Source organism: Lytechinus variegatus, chromosome 6, assembly GCF_018143015.1.
Source record: "Lytechinus variegatus isolate NC3 chromosome 6, Lvar_3.0, whole genome shotgun sequence".
In the NCBI taxonomy this organism is placed as follows: Eukaryota; Metazoa; Echinodermata; class Echinoidea; order Temnopleuroida; family Toxopneustidae; genus Lytechinus; species Lytechinus variegatus.
Window position 1 is genome coordinate 34145342 of NC_054745.1, and position 25137 is coordinate 34170478.

At 38.8% G+C, this 25137-nt stretch overlaps 1 protein-coding gene, 1 long non-coding RNA gene and 1 pseudogene across 2 annotated transcripts; 2 read left to right on the plus strand and 1 right to left on the minus strand.

The window, feature by feature from the left end:
* Positions 1-3214: 3214 nt before the first annotated feature.
* Positions 3215-25137, minus strand: LOC121417396. The gene is made up of 3 exons (XR_005970345.1): positions 25011-25137; positions 22502-22503; positions 3215-3329 (listed from the first exon to the last, which is right to left on the minus strand). It is a non-coding gene; the product is annotated as an uncharacterized LOC121417396 (long non-coding RNA).
* On the plus strand, positions 8230-12282 carry LOC121417394 (annotated as a pseudogene).
* LOC121417395 lies at positions 19359-21343 on the plus strand. Its single transcript, XM_041611087.1, has 2 exons — positions 19359-19562; positions 19827-21343. The coding sequence occupies exon 2, from the start codon at positions 20010-20012 to the stop codon at positions 21024-21026; it is 1017 nt and encodes a 338-aa protein (XP_041467021.1). The 5' UTR covers positions 19359-19562; positions 19827-20009; the 3' UTR covers positions 21027-21343.

Consider the following 25137-nt stretch of genomic DNA (forward strand, 5'->3'; position numbering starts at 1 on the left):
TCTGAAATGATAAGAAAACAAGACATAAAGAAAATAACCACGATAACCGTCATTCAAAATAATAATAGTTCAAAAATAATAATAATTCAGTTTCCAATATCTAATTTTCAATAAATTAAACATGATTGTTTGAACGGTTGGGCAGGTGGTGTGGGGTTCGTGTGGTGAACAGCGTTGTATAAAATCAGCATTTTTACTGTGTATATACAGTATGCACAACATTGATCTTTTCAATATTTCAACATTTCTTCATGCATGCTTTAAATGAAATGTATTCAGTATCTTGTTAGTATGGAATACCTGATGTCTTTAGCACCATGGTTGACCTTTTTTTCTCTCTCATTGTGGTTTTTAAACTTATCATAGGCTGCCTTCAAATTATTACTAAATTTTACCTGAAAAGTCATAATCCACATGCCTACTGACTTGTGTTTTAAATGTGAGGACATGGGTTCTTTCGTACAGACAAAACTGCATGGATTAATAGAATTTTGCTGCTATAAAGCGAAGTAAAATGTTATCAATATAAAAAATGATCTTGACCATGGTGCTTTATCTTTTCCCGATATGGACAGTGCCTTACTTTCCATACTGATGTAGAACTGGATATTTTGGCTGGTATGGAATACCCAATCTGCTGATAACTTTTGAAAGTCACTATAGTTGATATTTACTGTTTTTTCCATATGATTTTGTCTAAAAGGCTGCAAACTTCTGTTACAAGTGTGGGTTTATGTATACTGACAAAACCACATGGAATGTCATCTTATGCAAGCTGACATCTAATCCCACAAATTTTGTATGATACAGATATGATCTTAACACCTTGTTTATTGACATGGATCGTGGCATACTTTCCATACTAATGTATGACTGGATATTTTTTAACATGGAATATCAGCTCTCTTCAACTTTTGAAAAGCACTGTTGTTGTTGCTAACTTTGCTTTAGCATTTTTTCCACAGAATGTTTGTTTTTAATACTATACATACATAAACAAACTTTCTATGGGAAGTATTCGTTTGTGCATTTACCATTTGTAGTAATTTAATAACTACCAATCAACACTAACTTTATCATTGTTAATAAAAATATAACTACATAGTAAAATAAATATTATACATCGCTGTTTACTATGGGACTTGCAGTGGTTGCTTTGGCGATTTAAGCAGGTGTAAAGCAACATAGTTTAATTTCCAATATCTAATTTTCAATAAATTAAACATGATTGTTTGAACGGTTGGGCAGGTGGTGTGGGGTTCGTGTGGTGAACAGCGTTGTATAAAATCTTAAACAGCATTTTTACTGTGTATATACAGTATGCACAAAATTGATCTTTTCAATATTTCAACATTACTTCATGCATGCTTTAAATGAAATGTATTCAGTGTCTTGTTAGTATGAAATACCTGATCTCTTTAGCACCATGGTTGACCATTTTTTTCCCTCTCATTGTGGTCTCAACTTATCATAGGCTGCATTCAAATTATTACTAAATTTTACCTGAAAAGTCATAATCCACATGCCTACTGACTTGTGTTCTAAATTGTGAGGACATGGGTTCTTTTGTACAGACAAAACTGCATGGATTAATAGCATTTTGCTGCTAAGCGAAGTAAAATTTTATCAATTTCATATCAGGGGAAAAGAAATGGTCTTGACCATGGTACTTTATCTTTTCCCGATATGGACAGTGCCTTACTTTCCATACTGATGTAGAACTGGATATTTTGGCTGGTATGGAATACCCAATCTGCAGATAACTTTTGAAAACCACTATAGTTGATATAACTGTTTTTCCACATGATTTTGTCTAAAAGGCTGCAAACTGCTGTAACAAGTGTGGGTTCATGTATACTGACAAAACCACATGGAATGTCATCTTATGTTAACTGACATCTAATCCCACAAGTTTCATATGATACCAAATCCCATTGATTTCATGTTGGCCTGTTGTTGATTTAAGATCTTATCCACTATAACTGGTCTAACAATAGTTCTACAACTTTGATTTTCTTTATACGGCTAGTTTTTTATCAACTACACATACATTGTTTTTTTTAGTTATATTTTCCTCCTTAATTCACTTAGGTGGTGACCGTAAGTTGTCATTTAAGACCTATGACCCATACTGTTATCTTATTTAGTATTAGTTCTGTAATTCACTGTAACGCATCTAAATATTTAATGTTTTACATAAAGTCATTAAGGAAAACCAGATTACATTTTCTTTCTGATTTGCATTTGTTTTTTTTATTTTCACTGTCAATTCCCCCTGCATTCCTTTTTGCGATCCAGCCTGGTATTTAGATAGTCACTTTCTTTCATAAATTAACATATGCTCTCTTTTGTACACACATGTTTCAATGATCTGTAATAGCTCCATGGTCCAACCCATTTTGTACAAGCTATTTATGTTGATTCCACCTATTTCAATCCCAACTCTCAACCAGTTCTTTTCATGACCAATTACCCCATTGATACTAATGTTGCTTCTTTGGCAAACCACGATCCTGAAATTCTTTCTCCCTCATATCATAGTGCAGTAAATAGTATTAATCACTTAGCAACGAAATGCCTGAGTTCCAACTTGACACAGATGAAAATAATGTTTTTGTGAACAACTTGTCTTCTAACTACTATCTTTCAAGCCACTTATTTGAGAACACTTTTGCCAGGTGCCCAAGTTCACTCTCTCTTCTACACCATAATGTACGTAGCCTCAACAAAAACTTTGACCCATTCCAATTATTCATCAATGATTTAGATGTAAATCTTTCAATTATTGGACTTTGTGAAACCTGGTTCACTGACTCGCCCACATCAATTCATTCAATAGAAGGGTTCAAGCTTATTTCCAACAATAGGGAAGGGAAATCACGAGGCGGAGTCGCACTTTATATACCTGATGAGCTAGTTTTTTATACCAGACCTGAATTAACATACATGACTCAAGATATAGAATGTATTTTTGTTGAATTGAATTGTGATAAAAAAAAAAAAAAAAAAAAAAAAAAAATGGTAGCAGACTAAGTGACAAGTGTTGGTAGACCTCTCCTCAAGATTTGTTCTTCACCGCCCTAGATATTGATATCTAAAGTTATTTCAAGTTCATTTTAACAACAGTATTGGACAACTTCAAGGTTTGGACAGAAAAGTGATCAATATGAGTGCCGGAATCGAAAAGAAAAGTGAAAAATATAACTCAAGGAAAACACGCTCAAACTACAAACTGTTGAACGATGAACTAGAGGACAATACTACCGTCCCTGCAGGCGTGGAGGTCCCTCCTCAGCCTGCTGGAAATACAGGTACAGAACTGGCAGGCCCTTAGGGAGAGCATCCATATTGAATTGGCAGCGTGCACCCCGCGAGCGTACACCTGCACACTCTAAGACGGGATAATACGGTCAGCCAGCGGCAGCTAGCTGCGATAATTAAAGCACAATAGAACTCACATCCGCTCTCGTAGCTCCCCCTGTGCCCGCTGCCGCTCGCTGCCATACTTCTTAATCCATCGGATTATAGATTTAATCCCCAGCCCGCTGCAGCTAGCGGCAGCTCGCTGCAAGCTAGTGGCAACTGCAACTCATCACCTCAAGCGCGATACCGCTGCCCCCGCTCCACGTCTATTGGCAGATGCAATTTCTGGGATTCACGTAGCAACGACTAGACAGCAATTCCGCGGCGCAACTCGCTCTGGAATGAAGATTGATCATGTGCCTGTACTAGTTCCACTTGTAGTACTAGTGTTCGACTTCAAATTATTTATGAATTAAAAGCATGTTAATGAAAGGCGTCCTTTTATGTCCGTAACGAAGCATGATATGGAAGCACGGACCAAGTTGGAAACGAATACAGCTAGCTATAGTGCGCCGCGTTGTCTCGCATGCATGGCGACCGATCAGTGCAGATGTGGATAACAGCAATTCTCGCAATTTACTACTACTTGATACGGAGCCTTTAAAGTTCCATCGACTTGACGACTTAATTGGCGAGATACCCTTATCTTGCCATGTCGACATAACAACCTTATAATGTCGATATGACGAGATACATTATCTCGCCAAGATATATGTCGACATGACGAGATACGCTAGCTATCTCGCCAAGTCGACTTATAAAAGGTTTTATATCCCGTACATAAGATTGTTGTATTGAGAGTGTACACAAGGAGAAAAAGATTGGTTTACTACAAAAAACGTTTGCCATGAAATAGTTCATTTTCCTTGCTGACGTCACGCATATTTAATTTTCCTAGGTAAAAGGTGAACTATATACGTTTCTTTCCTCTCCACCCCCCCCCCCCCCCCCCATCGCGATTCGCAAGCTGTGCGGCGCGATGCGAGCAGAGCGCTGCTCAGCCAAACGGTATACTCTCTACTGCATGCCACGGGAAACTTTCGGCGAGCTGCACTAACCAGGAGAGTGTTTCATCAACATTCTTGTCCGACAAGATGTCAGATCTGACATCTTACTCTGATTGGCTGTGAGGCACTGTTACCACGGTAACTGTCGGATGAAATGGGACTTGTCGGATAAAACGTCCGACAAGCATAGGCGACGGAAGCGGGGGGGGGGGACATGTCCCCCCCTAAATTTTTTTTTTTTTTTTTTTTTTTTTGCTTGTCAGTCTATTTTCCTACGTCCCCCTAAAATTTTTGGGTTGGGAACCTTTTTTTTTTTTTGCTTGTCAAAATTTTTTTGGTTGTCCCCTCCTAAAATTTTTGGCTTCCGCCGCCAATGCCGACAAGTCCTTTCATGAAACACCCCCAGGTGCGCCGGACGATCCATACGGCAAGAATTATTATTTTCTCAACTTCTCAACAATTGTTCTACATTCACTTATTAAAAAATCGTTTCGCTGTAAAAATGATATGAGTAGAAGGGATGCAAAACAATGAACCATTTTCGGAACATGGTTCATTGTTTTGCATCCCTTCTACTCATATAAATAATAAAATAATCAAAGTTAAATCAATGAATTTTTTAAAGTTAGTTTTTGCGACCGGATACAGCTGGATACTGCATTACACGCAAATTTCGTCCTGTTCTATTCGAACGTTGTTAACATTGCTTGTTGGCACTGACAACAATGTTGATCCCTGAGCATGAAAATCAAGAAGCGCAAGACCAGGCGTTCGTTTGAAAGAATATCAGCAGTCGCACGATTAATATGCATGTACTTTTTACCTTTACATATTTATTTAACTCAGTTAGACAGTCGATGATTTCCATCACTCTCTATTTTTTTGTTTTGAATTGTTTAATTATCCAATATCTAATTTTTTATGGATTCGACTATAAGGATGAGGATTCAGGATTTTTTTCAAAAATGAGGGCTCAATTTTTTCGTCAGTCAGCTCCTTGAAATAAAGGCATCGTGGAGATTCTTCTCTCTCGCAGTCTCTCTCCCTCTTTCTCCTTGTCACAATTTTACGGGATGCGCCAACATCTCCCGATCCGCCCCCCCCCACTCCCCCTCGTTTGTTGCTTGATGCGATATTACATCCGTTTTATGTTACTTCTCTTTCGCTAATATATATTTTCATTAATGTTGATGTCTTTTAAGTCATTTTGCATTTGCTTTTGTCATATGTTTCATTTGTTTATAATTGGACGTTCCGCTTTATAAAAGATAATGTTTGAATTCTTGTCTTTTCTTTTAATCACGCCCTAGCTGAAATAGCTATGCAGGTTGCGGGCAAGAATTATATTTTGTTTGACTAAATTTGAATAAAAAAAGTGAAACAACCATAACACCTTGGCTATATGCCTTATGATGTTATAAAAGGCGCGAAATTAAGATTTCTTGGAAGGGGCTCATTTTGTCAGTCATAAAGTGGTTTCTTCTCTCTTCTCTCTCCCCCTCTCCCTTTGCGTTTAACGAGGTTGCGCCCGCACCTCCCGCTCCGCCCCTGCACACCCCCTCCCTTGATTCGCATTTTTTAGATTAAAGGCACTATAAAACTCAGTGGCGTAACTACGGGGGGCATGGGGGCACGTGCCCCCCCCCAAAAAAAAAAATCGGCTGGCCAAAAAATGGGGAAAGAGGAGAAAAGAGGGAGAAAGGGAGAGAAACGTAGTGGGAAAGAAGAAATTATTGTTCATTATAAGATATTATAATTATGTTATAATACATAAGAAACAGAGTTTTTCATAACGTTATGAATCATCATTTTTGATTCTTTAAACAAAAAGTGAAACTGGGTATGATACTCATTACCATTTCCATTTTAGTGCATTTAGAGAAGGGGAGGTAAAACATACTATCATATGCCAGCGGGACTGCAGTATTTTATAATAAACCCAGAATCATTTTAGGCCTATTTTTTTAAGTTTAGCAACATTATGTGAATATATGGCTAGGGACTACACATTATGAGCACTGATAGATGTGACGATCTTTTCTTTTTGCTGTTCGTGCCATTTATTCATATATCCAATATTGTTGATGATTATTTTTTTACATCTCGTCTTTATCTAACAATGTTGTCCAATAAGCATCTCTTTTTCCTGAGTCATTTGTCAACAAAGTTAGAGCTGCAAAATATTAAGTTGCACATGATCGTGCTGTTGCACATATTGTGTCTTTTATCCTCTCAACGATAAAATGCAAAGGAACAATAGATTCAATTCCCTATAGAATTTTAGCTTTTGTAACAAGTTTGAGCAACTGGAACTTCGTCATTACGCAAAGGAGTGATTATTGCCCCATGATCGAATTCATTTAGCCCGAGCTTCATTGAAAACATAAAGTTTGCACCCCGGTTATTTGTGTGTGTGTGTGTGTCTGGAAGATCTTTGTGCATTTCTAGGCAAAAACAAAGTTTATTGCAAGATTGCTTTGAACAGGACTGGAAACAAGAAGTATGACCAGGTTGACGTCTTTTCAAATGGTGCAAGAATAAACCCCGATATAAAACTATGCCAAATGAGCATGCAATAAGCAGACAAACATTCTATTTTATTTTTTTTTTCGAGTAATTTATAATGATTCAATGTAATTTGAAAAATCGCGAAAGCAAAAGAAAGTGTGAAACGGAGAAAAGAAAGCAAATAAAATGAATTAAAAGATACAAAATAAAAATATGAATAATACAAGATTAAGAAAAAGATCACTTAGATTTGAAGAACAGGATTTTAAAGGTAGCGACATTGTGATTATGTTTTGGGTACTTCGACATCAACAAACGGGGGGGGGGGCACGTCCCCCCCAATGTCAGTTAAGCGTCGGGGACACAAAAGGCCATACCTTCCTGCTCACCCCCACACCCTCCCCGGCTCCCCCAAAATGAAATATGGAAGCTTTATTTTGACGTTCTTAACATGTCACAAACTATATCAATATTTTGCCGTAACAGATCTGCGTTATAAAATTCAACGGGCGCTTCGCGCCATTTAAATAGGCCGAATTAGCCTTCTGAACTTGGTTATTAGCAATAAAATTAGGCATATCTTAAAAGTTGTTGTAAAGGCGGCAAGGCGTTATGACCCCAGCTTCGCTCTCGCACTTTTATGAGACTCATGAGATTTTTTTCATGTTTATGTTATTTTATAAGAATAAAAGTAAGAAGTGAAAGACCAGGGAAAATATAGGTGAAGATGATTTCGGGCCCCGTCTCCTACTGACGAAAGTCGGATCTGCCCTTGTGACACATACACGCACACACACAGGAAAAAAATGGTTCCCAACTGAAAAACAAGGACCCCCCCCAGGAAAAAAAAATCCTATAGCTATACGCCACCGCTATAATTCCGCCGTCTTATACAAGGTAGGATTTTTGGACGCCTGCCATGCAGCATTACTGCCCTGAAAAAAGTACATATTTTTCAACGTGCCCAGGCTTTTACGGGTTTAATAAGTTTCCACCCCCCCCCCCCCCGGCCCCCTTGTGAAATCACCATAAATATTTCGAAAGACTTTATAGTCTATAAGATTTAAAATGTTACAAGAGGGAAAACAGAAGATACCCCACAGGATGTTCCTAGTTGTTATCTCAAGATTTACTGACTATGAAATACCGACCAAAAGTGTTTTTCAAATCACATGCTTTCAAAAAATTAATCCATGGCGAATTCTGTTAAAAGAAAGCGTTCGACCGAAAATATATTGATTTTCAGAGCTAGATTAGCGTGCAGTGTGCGCGCGCATGATGATGACGTGCGCATTGACGTGCGCATAGGTTGCACAATATAATATACGGGGCGTGCGTTTACGTTAAATATCATTATCGCTAACAACCGGATTATACCCACACATCGTAATCACCAGTCTCGATCATCAGTGCGTTCTTATCGTCATAATTTTCGTATTTTCGCCCATCGAACCAGAAGAGTAGCCGCATATAAATATTGCCCTTATTAAAGACATCATTGTGAACTGTTTGCACCATGGCGGCTTGTTCAGGTGTTGACTTGAGCTGGCTTGACGAGGGCAAACCGCGCAAGAGAAGGACACAACCTGACACTGACAGCGCCAAGAGATCCCGGCCGGGTAAACCAGCGGTTCATGAGCAGTTTCCAATAGTCGACGCGGCTTCTGAATTCATCGAAGGACATGGGTTCAGAGCTCATAAAAGACGCCAAGACGAGACAGGAACGTGTGGATCTTCTTTGCCCGAAGTCCGAGATCATCTTCTAGCTACCGTTCCCGGCCTCAAGGAAGCATACCCCAAGCTTGGTAAGTCGTAAAAAAATAAGGGCTTTTTTCCAGGGGTGGACTCCGGGGGGGGGGGGGGGGGGTGGCACTTTCATTGACGAGTGGATACCATGCGCGACCATGGGGTCTTGAAAAGCACCCAAAACATGTATTTTCCATACTCTGAAAATGCACCCTTTAAAGAGAAATAGCATGTGAAACTTTGCCCTTAACAATTTATTGGAAACACTGCAACACTACCGCAGCACTACGGCATTCTACGCTCATCCATCTAACCAAAATTCGTGCAGGCTCCATTCTTCACTAAGTACCGCTACACTATGCTCCATCTACCCGAACTTCGAGTCCGTGCACTCGATCTTATATTCCGAGTGAAAAAGGTGGGATTTTATGGGGGGGGGGGAATATAAAATTCATGCAAAATCACGACCTTTAAAAACAATTAAACATTAGGGTAGATACATTGCACACATATTCACCTTGTTTAGGTGCTCAAGGCGCTCAGTATTCCCCTAGGAGCGCCTGGGCATTCACAGCGCACACAGCTTTGTTAGGATGGTTTTGCTTTTTTGTTGTAATTTTAACTTGACATCTACATGAACGCCAACATTGATATTAAAAAAATATTTGAAATTCATCCACTTTTTGTATCCCTTTCAAGAAATCCTGAAAACTGAAAACTTGTCTGCTCTTCCAACATGTCAATGTTCCTTATTTGATACAATTCATTTTCTACAGTATGCTTGATATTTCACTCATTCTTTTCCTCTTGCTTTTCTCATTGCAGGGACTAGTACAGTAGCCAGGCTGATGAAACCACCAAACCAACGTACCAAAGGAGCTAAGCGCTACAAAGGCTTCATTCAGGCTCGCATCCCAGCAAAGGATAACTCCCTGAGAAAGGGCAACGACAACAGTCACTTCTATGCATCAAGGGTTCGTTACTGCATGGAGATGGCAGCAAAGCTGGGAGAGAAGGCACTGGTGTTCTCAGCAGACAACAAAAACAAAGTCCGTGTTGGAGCAACCACCCTAGCTGTTGACCGTCGTATCACCATTAAGCGTTTCTACCCGGTCAACGATGCACCTCAGTACTTGGACCACGACTTCCCAACTCCAGGCTATGCCATCACACCATCTGGGTATTTAGAGATGTGTCCTCTCTCCACCCCTGCTACCACCGTAGATCATCTTGGACGAGAACAATTGGTGTAAGTAATTAATTGAATTGTGCATTTAACTATCATTTTCTATTTCAAAGAAATTTGTAAATAGGGCAGATTCATGACATTTATTCACTGTTCAAACAAACATCAGGCATTAATAAAATTTGACCAATTGGGTTAAAATAAAAACTCTACCCAGTTTGGGATTTCTGGAAGTTCAAATCTTTACATCTATAAAATGCTCATTCATTTTCATATATCCTTTTAATTATTGTTACTTGGTCCACTTTCCCTATATTTCCTGCCTCCATGACTCTTCCGTCAATTTCAGTTTAAGTTACGCAGTCACTGAATTAATCAATTTTCACATGTTGGCCATTTTCAGGTGAAATTAAATGCTCTTCATATAGATTATAATAAATACATTGGAGTGTCAGGCAATATTAAGTTTTAAAGTCATGGATTTTGAACTGATTTATTCTTTAGAGTTTTATTTTTCAGTCAAGGAAAATGGCCCCAGCACACACAAAATTGAAAATTCCAGCTTTGTATTCCTTGCTGGAGTTTGATGTATGAATTTGGAGGTTCATAAAAATAGATTGATTCAAGTCAACATTTTTCTGGGGTGGACGTGACATTCAAATTTTAAAATGAATTTGATATGAAAACCAATTCATCTTGAAATAAATTCCATCCTTATCCAAAATATGTTTTTGTTTAGAAATGTTTTTTCGTAAACATTACAAATTTGCAATGATTAATAATTTTTTTCTCTCTCTTTTCTTTCCTTTTTTTATACAGACTACCACAGAAAACGAGGTCAACAGTTGTCCTTAGAAGTCCACACTCCCCGAATAATGTTGCGTCCCACCTCAACGATCTGATCATGCATGCTGAGCTACCCACTTCAATCGCACATGGAAAGTCTTGTTTGTTCTTGCTAGTAGATGGTGGTCCTGATTGCAACACCAATCATCAAGTGAATCTCTACCACTACGGACAATTTTTCAAGGACATGAATCTCGATGCACTGTGTGTCACATCGTATGCGCCGGGGATTCAGCCCTAAACCCTGTGGAGCACCTTTGGGCGCCTTGCACTAAGGCTTTGACAAGTGTTTACCTTCCTGCAACGTTGCCCGGAGAAACTGTTCCTCCATGCCAGCAGCACCAGCTTTCCGTGGATGAAAGACTGATAAAAGAGCATCGCATCTTCGATTCTGCAATGGACCAAATTCAGAAGCGATATTGGAGCAATGTTCGTTTTGCTGGAAACAAAGTGAATGTCAGAGTGGAGAAGAGTGGAGGAGAGCCCCACCCATATGGCACAACATACCAGCAACAGAAAGCCGCACTGGCTGGATCCACTAGAGCTCTTCGTCAGAGTGGAATGATGGAAATGTATCGGTTTGCGTCAAGACATATGGACAAGCGCATTGGAATGGTGATTTTTGCTAAATGCCTAGAGCCAACCTGTGATCATTGTTCGTCTCATCCCCCGCAAGTTTCCCTTGGAGATCTTCACATTCTAAGAAATTTCCCAACACCGAAACCATCAAGCGACCATGAAGGACACTTTGTAACATTCTTGGAGGCATGCAAAGAGAAAACTGACATGCCTTGTGAACATATGCCTCTCTACAAAGAAAAGGGACTCGGAAGGTGTGACAAGATGGGTTGCCGTTATGTCTTCGGCAGCAAGAAAGATGTAGAGGACCACCGACGCAAGGTTCATGGACGTTAGTGTATCGGGTACTGGAGTCTGATTGTAATTTCATGTTAATGTCATGATGACTGCAGGCTCACTCAGTTGCATGTAATTTTTCTACCATTGGCTCGTTATAAATATTTGATTAAGTGCACCGTCTTAACTGGTTACATTTGAAGGTGTCAAATTCAAGCTACTCAAGCTGTTATTTTTCAATGAGCGCATTCTTTCCAATTTTTTTCAATATTGATTGAAGACTCAAACTCATTTGCCTGATTGTTCTTTTGTAAAAAAAAGGAAGTGTTCAGAATTCAGAAATTAGCATTTCTTCAATAACTTTGTGTATATTCTATCTTTACAGTTCAGTGTCTATCTTGAGTAATTGATGATTTTTGTGCATTGCAAGGGAATATTACATTGAAAACTATGTATTTAATTCACTGTATCGCATTCAGGCAGTAACGTACAATACTGTTTAGTAATAAACTTTGCTATTCCCCCTACTGTGAATGTCAACATTCATGCTGCCGTAAGTGAAGAAACTTTCTTTTTCTGGGGGGTCGCCTACTTACTGTCCTATGTCACTATTTACTGATTGGATGACTGGACTTTCTTATGAGCCGTCAAGATGCATGTTTAAAACCAAAATATTTATGCCAACTGGGGCTGGAAAATTACGAAAGCCTTTATGTGAAAGCAAATGTCATACATTATGTTTGTTATTATGTATGTTACTTTCCCTTTAAGCTCTAAGCTTTATCAATTTTACATGTGCATGTATGTTACACTTGAAATTTTAGGCCTTTAGAGCATGGTCTTGATTTTATGATTAAGTTTAAAATGTGTAGGCCTGTAATATTAGGTGTTACTATTTCATTTTGTTTTTAATTACTTTTCTAAGTAATATTTTATGTGATGTTACTTGTAAATATTGTGATTGTATATAATTTGAATACTAATAAATCACATGCTTATTCTGAAACACCTGTTCATTGAATCAATCATTTGCTTTGATAAAATATACCATTATGATTGCTCAGGAAGAATGGAGATTAGGACGTGCATAGTTGTGAACAGCGAAGAGTGAGAGAGGGAGAAGAAGACATATATGTATATATACATACATATGCCAACATATATATATAAATATGAAAGAAAGAATAATAGAAGTGAAGGATGAACCAGGCTAAGAGTGGTTGGAGAATGACGAGAACATGGGAAAGTTTAATTCCAAATGGGGCTAAATCCACTTTTGACCATATCTGATTTTTTTTTTGATGTGGGAATCAAATGCATCTTATGGCATAGAAAACAAAAAAGTTGAGGTTGCTAAAATTTCATTACAAATTTGAATTTGATGCCAAAAGGAGTCAAATCCAGAACTGTTTTATTCCAAAAGTAGCAAAATCCATGGTAATTGGTTAATTTTATTTTATGTTAATATCTTTTGGTTTAGCTCCTTTCGGAATAAATCGAGAAATAATCGTCCTTGGACAAGATGTTTTAGATTCAAAGGATGAACATCATAAATCTTTCGTAAGTGCATGCAGACCCAAAATTACTCAAAAACCCGACTTTGTGTACAAATCCAATGCAAATAGTGTTTTTAGCCAAAATTCATAAAATGTATACTTTTATTGCTGAAAATCAATTATTGATTTCATCTTGTTTAAGGTCAAAATAAAGTCCCCGACGATTTCCATTGTAAAAGAATTAAAAAACAAAAAGTAAAAAAACAAAAAAATGCATAAGAAATTTAGAAAACAGTAGAATCAGTGACGTAGCTACGGGGGGCCTGGGGCACGTGCCCCCCTGAGATTTCGTGTGCCCCCCAGAAAAAGTTGGCAGAGCAAAAAAAAATAAAAGAAATAAGGGAGAAAGAAAAAGGAAAAGGAGAAGAAAGACAGAATTAAGAAAAAAAAGAGGAAAATAAGAGGAAGACGAGTGAAGGAAATAATGTGAGGGGAAGACTTGCAATTAAAAAAATCTTTTCATGTCACTATGTAAAATTTTTGCTGGCGCTTCGCGCCATAATTGCCTGTTCGATGGGATTCATATCTTGCTTAATAAGCTGATGTGAAACAAGTTATGAAGGCAATATGCAAAACATATTTTAGCTCGGACATCGATCTTTCATTAGTTTTTATCATTTACAAATTTAAGTGCTCTGTAAAATGTCCGTTTTATGGTCTACATATCAGCATTTTAAGCTCACGCTGCGTGGTCACATTGTTTGATTTGCCAAGTTCATATTGTCTACGTGTATTCCATAATGTTCCATTAAACAAATGTATTCAGAATGTCCAGATTCTAAATCTAAAACATGCGCGATATCCTGCATGTTCTTTATTTAAAATGTACTTAATCCACTTTTACATCAGAATATCAATAATTGTCTGCTCACGCTTCATGGTCACATTATTAATGATACCCAATTGACGATATCCTATTTATGACTAACAAAATATGAATAGAGTGTCCCGCTTTTAGGTCTAAAATCTCAATTTTCTTCCTCTCGCACTTCGAGCTCGCATCAATTGTTTAGTTACATACCTATCCCATTAATTAATACAAAAAGTGCTTAGAATTACCATTTTTTTTTAGGTCGGAATGTCATAAAATTTGCTCGCGCTTCGCGCTCGCATTATTGAAATATATACCGTTTTCGTGGGTAACTGTAAGCATTTCTTAACAGGTCCCCTTTCGATAATGCTAGAACAGTTGATAAAAATTTTGAAAAATGAATTTGATCAGATGCCTATCTTCTTAGGCGTAGTAATAGCCCAGTCTATTAATAATAAGCATGCTCCCCTTGGCGAAAGCTAAATATGGGAAAATAAACTGAAAACAATTTTCAACGATGGTAAAACCTGAAATTCTGTGGGCGGTTTGATACCATGGCTTTATACCGCCGATTCTAAACCAAATTCGTATCAAAGCTCGCCGGTCGAAGAACAATTATAAACACTTGTGAAGGGGGGGGGGGGGCTTTGAATAAGCTTATTTTGAGATCTCAATCGATCGCAAACTGTTCCAACTCCCTGGCCCATCCTGCTCCATCATATCGCGATCATTGTCGTGCGGGTAAAGAATTCGGTGCCCATCTACAACTTTGTCACTATCTCGATGTCTTTCTATAGTCAATAGATATTGAGGTTGAGGGAATTGGGCGTCTGATTATCTTTTCAACAGTCTTTTTTTTAATCGGCTATATTTTTGGGAATACGGATTGACTTTTGGTGATAATGATAACAACTGAGGTCAATGTGTTTTTAATATCCGCTCGAAAAGGAAATATATGAAATCAATGAAGATTTTTTTTTGATATTCTAACAAATTGAATTTTATTTTGTATAGAAAGATAATCACCCGGCGTCGGCATTTTTGTGCTTCGTTTTTATAAGGGGGGGGGGGGTAGATGGATTTGTCGCAAAAAAATATTCATTGTAAAAAGCTAGTTTTCAGTAGTTCCTATAGGGTATGTGGTAACGAAAAACAATTCATAATCCAAATCCCTGAATAATACCCTCTCTTTGAAATACGTGTTTAAAACACCAAATCAAACATATTATGAACATAAAAAATTGTTTATTGCGCTACATAGAGAAAGACTGTCAATCCATAGATTTCAGTAAGGGAACAAATGATATAAAACAGAAATTAGGTCGGTGGCGGGATCGGGGGGGGGTGTATTTGCCTCCCCTCCTTTTCACCGTTTTGAATTTGGAGATGTTCTCATCCAGTCAATAACAATAATATCAGTCACTAAAATACATGTACATACATTGTTTTGTTAATATGTAAGATTCAATATTTCTTCTTGTTTCTCTCTTTTCCTTTCTTCCGCCTTTTGTTCCTCTTTATATATTTTTCCCCTTTTTATTCGTTTCTTCCTCTTTTTCCTTTTCTTTGCTATCCTTTTCTCACCCATCCATCTTATAATAATGAAATAATGATAGCAACATTAATATAGCGCTTGTCAAATTGAATCTATAAGCGCTTTGTACATAATTTATTACCCTATCATTTTTGCCTTTCTTTTCCTTCTACCCCTTCTTGTTCTTCTCGATCCACTTATACTTCTTATTCTTCTTTTCCTCATCGCTTTAATAGGCTCATTTTTCTACTCCTATTATCCCCATCCCTCGAATTCCTAGTTTTATCTATCAATTATCATCAAGTACCGCAAATCTCTGTAATATTACAATACCACAAACAGTTGCATTAAATGATTTATTATCGTGACAAGAAATTGTAAGAAGAGATTGGGATAACAACAATAACGATTATAAATATACACAGGCTATTCAATCAATCCTTCAATCAAATAATGAATGTTACGTCAAGAGTTTTTATTCTTTCATTTATTAAAAAATTCGAATAAACAATTTTTTTATGAAGAGATGATCAAAGAGGCTGACACTCAACGAAAATATAAATATGTTGAGATACATAACCGTTACTCATCTGCATATTGGCCACGTTGCATGGCTGATAAGAATTATTATAGAGTAAACTATCATTGAAAGACCAATCAAGTGCTCTTTATTCTAGCTCTTGTGGCAACAAAAGAAAGAATGAGACAAAACAATCCCTGTGATTTTCCCTTCATTTTCCGCTAAGCAGGATGTTGATAATGACCAGGGCCAGGTTCATTTCAACCTGACTCTATTGTCAATAAGGGTTGACTTGTGTTTATGTGGGGGGGGGGGGGGGGGGGGGTGAGTGTTAATGGAGAGATTAAACCCATTGTCGAGGTAATTAACGGAGGTGCTTTGATGTCTCTTCCCCTTTGAATTAAAAAAAAAAAGGATCCGGAGTTTTTGTATGAAAATAAGGTATGAAAGCTTATGCCTCCAGCCATATTAGTTTCGGTTTGATGATATTCATTTTTACTGGTAAATAAGACATTTTTGGGGAGCATAAATGTCAAAATAAATAAAACAATACTCATCAATTTTTGACAATCAAAGTGTGATAACTCAGCATAATATTCCAGAAAGTATTGCAATTTTGGTTTATCATGATGGCGATGAATGCCATAATTCAATACATGTGCCCCCAAAATTAATGATTGTAAAGGGTTATGCAATTTGCTTTTCAGTCGCTATAGATACCCTCGTTGAAACAAACTGTTTTGAATAAATGAAAAAAAATAAGTTTCATAAAAAATAACATTTATACCCTGCAACTTTACTCCACACATTTTGTTGTTAATGATAAAGTATTGAAAAAAAAATCGTTTACGGTGTACCAAGAATGCGTTTTCCAGAAATTCGTAGTAGGATCCGTGTGCTTGTCAAGTCGCATAATAAGCTTTTACTCATCAACATGATGTAAGCTTGATAGTTCAAAACAATATATATACTAATTTGATATTATACAATCGAATGACGGAGCAAATACATGATAAGCCTGATTAAAAAAAGATCAATAGACGAGATCGAACAAATTATTCGCGTTTTATTCTCATCGTTTCAACTGAACATTAAAGCATTCATAAAATGTAAATTCATAAAGGACAATACATTTTTTGAAGGCTTATTTATATTATTACAAGTTCATATTCATAAAAACAAAAGCATTAACTATTTTACAGAGACAAATTATTTACTTGGACCTTGCAGTTGGAAATTACCAGGGTTCTGTTCATAGGTACTCGCTTTATAGATAACAAGTTAAGAGTATACGAGATTGCCCACCCGCCCCCCCCCCCCCCCTCATGGTTTCAGATCCTACCCCTTCATTATTATGAGATATTAGAAAAAATGTATATTACAGATGTCTTGCACACAAGGTAAACAGTTTCTTGCTTTTGAAAGGAGATTAAATTTCATATGCTATGTAATTACAAAAATATTTATTAGGAGGCTGCCAAGTTACGCTTTTAGCAGCCTCCTCAATTTCCAACCTGATATATTTTTTGTACAGCGATACTTGAATTATGTTTTGTTATTTGTATGTCAAAATGTAAAAAACAAACTGTAATTATTGGAAATGGGAATAAATGAAATGAAAATTAAAATTTGTCTAGTTAAATGGTGTCCCATTGCTAAATATGAAATTGATGCCCAAAATTAATCGGAAATGAATGATTGAATACGAGATTCAGAAAATAAACTAATGCATAAAGATATGAAGATACATTAGAAGTTGATTATATCATATCATTTTGATTTCAATGAAGGCAGAAAATCACAGAAGCACTGTAAAAAGACATGAGTAAGTAAATACTTTAGGTTTAAAATATCTGTCTCTGTTGAAAATAGAAGTAAACAAAGTGAGGTATTGGGACCTGACATCTGATAACTTTGAACTGTTAACATACTCATCTAAACAACATCAATTACTTCACCAACATTGATGAAATTGTTTAATTTCATCTTTTTGGCATTTACACTCCGATTCTAAAGCAAAATCAAGAACAATTACGAACACTCATGAAAGGGGAGGGGGGACGGGGACTTTGAATAAGCTTTGTTTTTAGATCTCAATCGATCGCATACTGGTCCAAACCCCCGGGCCCATCATATCGTGATCATTGTCGTGAAATCCGGGTAAAGAATTCGGTGCCTATCTAACAACGTTGGTAGATATACCTCGATGTCTTTCAATAGCTATTGAAATTGAGAGAATTGGGCGTCTAATCATCTTTTTAACATAGGGCTTTTTTCTTTCAAATCCGCTCTATGTTTAGGAATACTGATTGGCTTTGGTAATTATGTTAACAACTGCATGAGACCAATGTTTTTTTTATCAACGCTCTAAGCAAAATATGTTGGTGAATTGATTATAATTGCCAACTGAAAGTATTGGGAATAGTCGATCAAAAATGAAATTATATTTTAACCAATAATTCGAAAACTCATTATCTAATCTTTCTAGATATATATTTATATCGATCATATATATATTTATTACAGTAGCGATAAATCAATAATTTCACCCTACTCATCGACCCTTTTTGTTCTTCGACAAGAAACATTAAATAAAAGAATCATTTAATTTGAAAAATAAATAGGAGTATAGGTTTGGACTGATATATAAAAAAATGTTGGTTTAGAGATTATGATAACCAACTGCATACAAGTCTATCAAAATGAAATTACATGCATTTAAACCAACAATTTGGAAACTTTTCATCTATCTTTTTTTAGTTGTATTACATCGATAGCTTCAACAATATAGTTGTGGTAAATCCATGAGTTTACCCCTCTTATCGACATTGCTTTTTTTCTTTTTGTTGTCCCACAACAAACATATAAACAATGTAATCATTATATTTGAAAATTAAATAATAGTGGAGCTTTCGACCATTCTTTTTTTCATCATGCTTTTATTGTCTTGTCTTTCATCAAGTATACAATAATAAGGGTCTCATAAGGAAATGATATAATCACTGACAAAATATCACAGAATTATTGTACGGCGATCAGTGAGAAAGAAAAAAATGATAATCACTGATATATTTTTTGACCAAAGGCCACCCGAATCCACTGTTGACACACACACACACACACACCTTCATTCGCTTTATTCTCGTGCTGAAATTGAATATTGATGAGGAGTGAGCGTTCCCGGATGTGCGTTTAGGTACTCTAGCGTGGAGAAAGCCGTGAACGCTGATACTCGGCCACCACGTAATCACACAATTGACCAATAGTGAGTAAACCCCTAACGGATTAATTTCTAAAGTAATTAATCGAACAATTAAATAACGCGGTGGTTGGTCAATGATTACAGACCAATCACGACAGACGTTGGAGCGTTTCATGTGGTATTATCTAAGCGCTTTTCTGTCATATCATCGACAATCTCCAAAAAGCAATCATCTCGTCAATTATTATTATCGTCTCAACTAATCGCCACTATCATGACATCTGTTACGATCGAGTGGCTCATCAAGTGGAAGGGTTTCGAAACTGTCTTGCGTAGTCGCATCAAGGAGAAAGGGGAACTGACTGTCGGCAAGGAGGTCAATGTCTTGTACAGGTCGACTCACTACAAGGCACGAATTGTTAATATAAGTAAGTAACGCACATCATTGAAGATCGATCAAGCATTTACATAAGCAGTTTGAGCATATTAATTTGTTTAATAAAGATCATTATAACTGTCAAAATATTCAAAATGCTTAATTTGTAAATTAAAATTTTGTAAGGAATTTCTGTACAATGTAAGTAGTGGAAAAAACATTGGATGTAAGGATAGATAGTTACATATATGTTTAATGTATTTCTTCATGTTTATATAACTAAATTAATTGCATTTTCTGCTTTATCTTTACACAGAAAAGCCAGGGCATCATCTCACTTCGAGGGAAAAGAAGTCAGCAAATGTTCGACCTACGGTGACATCGTCGGCGCGGACCAAGCTGCCTCGGGCACGCTCTAAGTTACAGCGAAGCAACCCAACCTCGACTAAACGAGTCAAGACCAATCACCAAGCCAAGCCTCCGACACCAGCACGCCAAGATGAAGCCACCCCAGCTGACAAGTGCCAAGCTGAAGCTCCTGCTTTACCCGACCAGCAGACTGATGAGCAAGCTCTACAGCCCACACAGTCACAGGTCGACCCCCCCAGGCGGTTCTTGGTCTCCTTGGTCGGCGGACTTCGAGGAAGAAGACAGCAGAGTTGCCGACACTGTCCAGCCGTCCCAGCCAACGAGCTCGACCTTCCAGGAGCCGCCCCACCCCGAGGTCCCGTTGAGCCAAACAACGTACCAACCTCTACCAGCCCAGCCGACTGCACCTTCCCAACCCAACCATCTGACCGGGACTTACGCACCAACTCTGTCCAACTCAGCCTATGCTCCTCCAACTACCTACCAAACTGCTCAGCCCCGTCGAACGGATTACCATGTAGCTCCTACTCGACCTCAGCCCGCGTACCCTGTCCGTCTAGCTAATGCATTGTGTCAAGGGGCACCGTCTGTACATTCGTCGCCGATTCTTGGTCAGCTCTGCGATTTGACCCGGGAGGTACTGTCGCAGAATCAGCAGATTCTCCAGCAGAATCGGGAGCTACTGCAGCGGGTCGATCATCTTTCAAAAGAGCAGGCATCGCTCCGCGAAGAGGTGAGGGGACTTCGCTCGGGTAACACAGCATGTCGACCGCCCGTCTACAAGGATCTGGACGATGACATCATCGAGATCGGCTGTGGTGAAGCGACAACGACGATGACGAGAATAGCGTACATGAGGGCATTCGACTCGGCAAAGAACGCAAAGGAACTTGTTCTACATCTCTTAGGGGATTTTTTCACTGTGGAGGAATTGGCACGTTCCAACGTCAATGGCGGGGATGTATACAACGGAAGAGAGTGGGTCACAAAGGACGCCCTCCGGACAGATCCAAAGTTCCGAGCGATGATGGCCCAAGTTGAGGTGCAATATCCAGGATCGACGGCCACCAGAGACCAGCAGAAGCAACTGAGGCAGTGCATAAACAACAAGTGCCGCAAAGCCGCATCGAAGTTGAGCCGCCGTTGAGATCTCCCCTTTTCGAGCAATGACAAGAGGTTCTGCATTTTGAATCAATGAACTTTATTGTTGGACTTACTCGCAATTGGATGAATAATATTTGCATTGTAATTTTTTTCAATGAATTACATAGCGTGGTCGCTGTGGTTATTTTGTTATCGTACATACAAGGGATTAAATGAAATATAATTTCCTGCATATATTTTGTCCTATTTTCCATCATTTTGTTTAACAGCTATGTATGAAAGCACATTGATTGTTGAAAAAAGCTTGTCATGCTTGCATGTGGTCCCAAGAGAGAGAGAAGAAATGAGTTAGTGTAGAAGAATGAGAGACCAAGTAGATGACGTTCAGGAAAGTGATATGTCAAGTGAAATAGCAGTACCCGCTAACTTAAAAATAATAATAAATCCCATCTCTCTTTCTCTCTTCGAATCACATCTTCTTCCTTCATTTCTTTCGTCTCGCTACCCCCCCCCTCCTCTATCTCTCATTCGAATCACCTCTTCTTCCTTCCTTCTTCTTCTTCGTCTCGCTACCCCCCCCCCCTCTATCTCTCACTCCGACTCACCTCTTCTTCCTTCACTTCTTTCGTCTCGCTACCCCCCCCCTCCTCTATCTCTCATTCGAATCACCTCTTCTCAATTCACTTCTTTCGTCTCGCTACCCCCCCCCCCCCCCTCTATCTCTCACTCCGACTCACCTCTTTTTCCTTCACTTCTTTCGTCTCTCGCTACCCCCCCCCCCCCTCTATCTCTCACTCCGAATCACCTCTTTTTCCTTCACTTATTTCGTCTCGCTACCCCCCCCCCCCCTATCTCTCACTCCGACTCACCTCTTCTTCCTTCACTTCTTTCGTCTCGCTACCCCCCCCCCTATTTCTCACTCCGACTCACCTCTTTTTCCTTCACTTCTTTCGTCTCGCTACCCCCCCCCCCCCTCTATCTCTCACTCCGACTCACCTCTTTTTCCTTCACTTCTTTCGTCTCGCTACCCCCCCCCCCCCCTCTATCTCTCACTCCGAATCACCTCTTTTTCCTTCACTTCTTTCGTCTCGCTACCCCCCCCCTCTATCTCTCACTCCGACTCACCTCTTTTTCCTTCACTTCTTTCGTCTCGCTACCCCCCCCCCCCCCCTCTATCTCTCATTCCGAATCACCTCTTTTTCCTTCATTTCTTTCGTCACGCAACCCCCCCCCCCTATCTCTCATTCCGAATCACCTCTTCTTCCTTCATTTCTTTCGTCACGCACCCCCCCCCCCCCCCCTATCTCTCATTCCGAATCACCCCTTCTCCCTTCACTTCTTTCGTCTCGCTACCCCCCCCCCCCCCCCTCTATCTCTCATTCGAATCACCTCTTCTTCTTTCGTCTTGCAACCCCCCCCCCCCTCTATCTCTCACTCCGACTCACCTCTTCTTCCTTAATTTCTTTCGTCTCGCTACCCCTTCTATCTCTCATTCCGAATTACCTCTTATTCCTTCACTTCTTTCCTCTCGCAACCCCCCCCCCCCCCTCTATCTCTCATTCCGAATCACATCTTTGATATTCCCCATTTCTTCTGCCTGTCCCCCTCTATCTCTCACTCCGAATCTGAAAGGGTATTTATGATATTCTAAATTAATTATAGGGGCCTGCTCCTAAACATTAGGCGGCGGAAGTTTGATTGTCAATTTCGTTTCCTGCGCCAACCCCCCCCCCCAAAAAAAAAAAAGAATTTTGTGGCTTCCGTCACCAACGCATCTTAACTCCGAGAGGTAGAGAAAATGATATACACTGAGAATGGCAATAACTTTTTATTACTTTCATCGCCGCTTTAATTCCTTCAGCAAAAAACTCCTGCATATAGCAAGGGTAATAGTAGTAGTAATAGAAGTAGTAGTAGTAGTAGTAGTAGTAGTAGTAGTAGTAGTAGTAGTAGTAGTAGTAGTAATAGTAGTAGTGTATTCTTTATTTTCAGCGTATTACTTCCTTTGAAATTACAATCGGGTCTGTGTTTGAAGAACAGTCAGAGACAGCGTTCGATATAACAGGTTGTCATTAGATCATACAAGATAATGTAAGATCGATGCGTGTTCTCGTAGGATCCATCGTGAGACGTAGTTATCCATGTAATATTTTGTTTTTATTCATGAAAAAGCTTTCGGGCCTTCATCAAAAGAGGAGAATAAAAGTCACATTAAAAGCAAAACTATTGCCAGATTATTATCAAAATTATAATCATATCACCATCATTCTCCATGCCATCTCCAGGGCGTAATAGTGGTTGGCAGCGGAAGGTGGTTTGGGGAGGGGTTCAAATGAAAAGCCATTTTCCCGGTCATTTTTTTCCTTTTCTTTAAGTTGTTCTCGGTCTTTTAACTTTTGAGGGCCATACCCCAACCCTTCGTGCTTTATGAGTGTGGTCCGAAGACTCCCGAACTTATTGAGATTCTGATCCATTCAAAAAGAAAGATGGCCGCAATTTTTTTTAATCAAATGCGGTCATAGGCGGCGGAAGCGGGGACGGGGAGACCTGCCCCCTAATTGTAGGTGGGGGGACGGTCCGCCCTAAAGAAATTTGATAACCTTTTTTTTCTGTTGCTTGTGAACTTTTTACCTGTGTCCATCCCATTTCTCGTGGAACCCCCCCCCCCCCCCGTAAATTTTTTGGCTTCCACCGCCAATGAACGCGGTTGTATGTTTTTACATATAATTTACATTACATTGCACTTCCATTTCCCGCCATTTCTCCGTTTTTTTCCCTTTTCGCCATAAATTCCCGTTCCTTGTTGTCATTTCCTTGTATTTCCATTAATTTTATCCACTTCCTTACTCAATATACAGATGTTTTTTATTATCTCACTGCTCTTCTTTCCTTTTTTTTCTCCTTCCTTCCGTTTTATCTTTCGTATTCTCTTCATGTTCTTTCTGACCTTTTCTTTTTCCATTTCCCTCTCTCGTTTTCTTCCCTTTTCCATCTTTCTCCCCTTTTCATTTCCCTTTTCCCCATTATTTATCATTTCATTTTCCCAGTGATCTCCGCGGGGGCGGGGGAGCATTCCGCCCCTGCACCCCGCCTGTTACGCCTCTGCGTAAAGTATAAATATCAGTTCTGTCATGACATGTACGAAACATTGTAAAAGTACGAACAAATAAAGACACAATTATTAAACAGACAGAAAAAGAACGTCGAGGAGCTACATGACTGTAATACAAATATTTTGTTTGTAAGAAAAAGGGACAGCGGAGAAAATGTCGGTGCAGCAATATTATTGGGGCAGCATCATTGTCGCATGTACTTTGTGGAGTAATTGTCGATTAGGCATATTTCGTTTTATTGAAACAAAAATCTTGTCGAAAATTATTAAAAAGTGTTATATGTCGATTACATGAGGAGATATAATATTAAACGCATGAGATACCGATTATACGTCCGATCATTCCAGATTTATGAATATTTGTGTCGTTAATTGCAAGGTTGATTCAACAAAGTACAACTTATACAAAGTCAATCCCCGTTCGAAAGCCGAGCGCCACGCAAGATCCTATCTGTGATCCGCCATACTTTAAACATCGAAACAAATACATGAACAAGCCTCCACAATTCACGCAACAGACGAGAAAAAAAGCTCGACGTGAGTGTTCACTTAATACAATTTTTAAAGCTTTTTTATTCGTCACAAAACATTCAAAATATACAAAAAAATGCATTGCATCTTCAATCAAACATTTCGTAAATACATTGTTCTGTACTGCCGACAAGACAATCAATAGGCCGAGGAGCGGAGAGATTCGCTCGCAATGCAAGCACAGCTAGCTGCGTGCAGGCGGCGTGCAAGCTGCGAGAAAGCTGCAGGGATAATCAAGGATGATTCTTCCTGTTAATCCGTTTTAATCTGAGCAGCGCGCCGCCGCTAGCTGCGTCTAGCGGGGAGATACATCCTGTTCACTAATCACCGCAGCGGGGGTGTGCCAGCGGGGTGCACGCTGCAAATGCAATATGGATGCTCTACCTTAAAGAGGCAACCAGTAACTTTGAAAAGATGATGGACAAGGCGGTGAAGACATTAGTCGATAGTGTCAAGAAAGTGGAGAGGGCCCTTGAGTTTGAGGGACTTCGAATAAATGACTTAGAAAAGA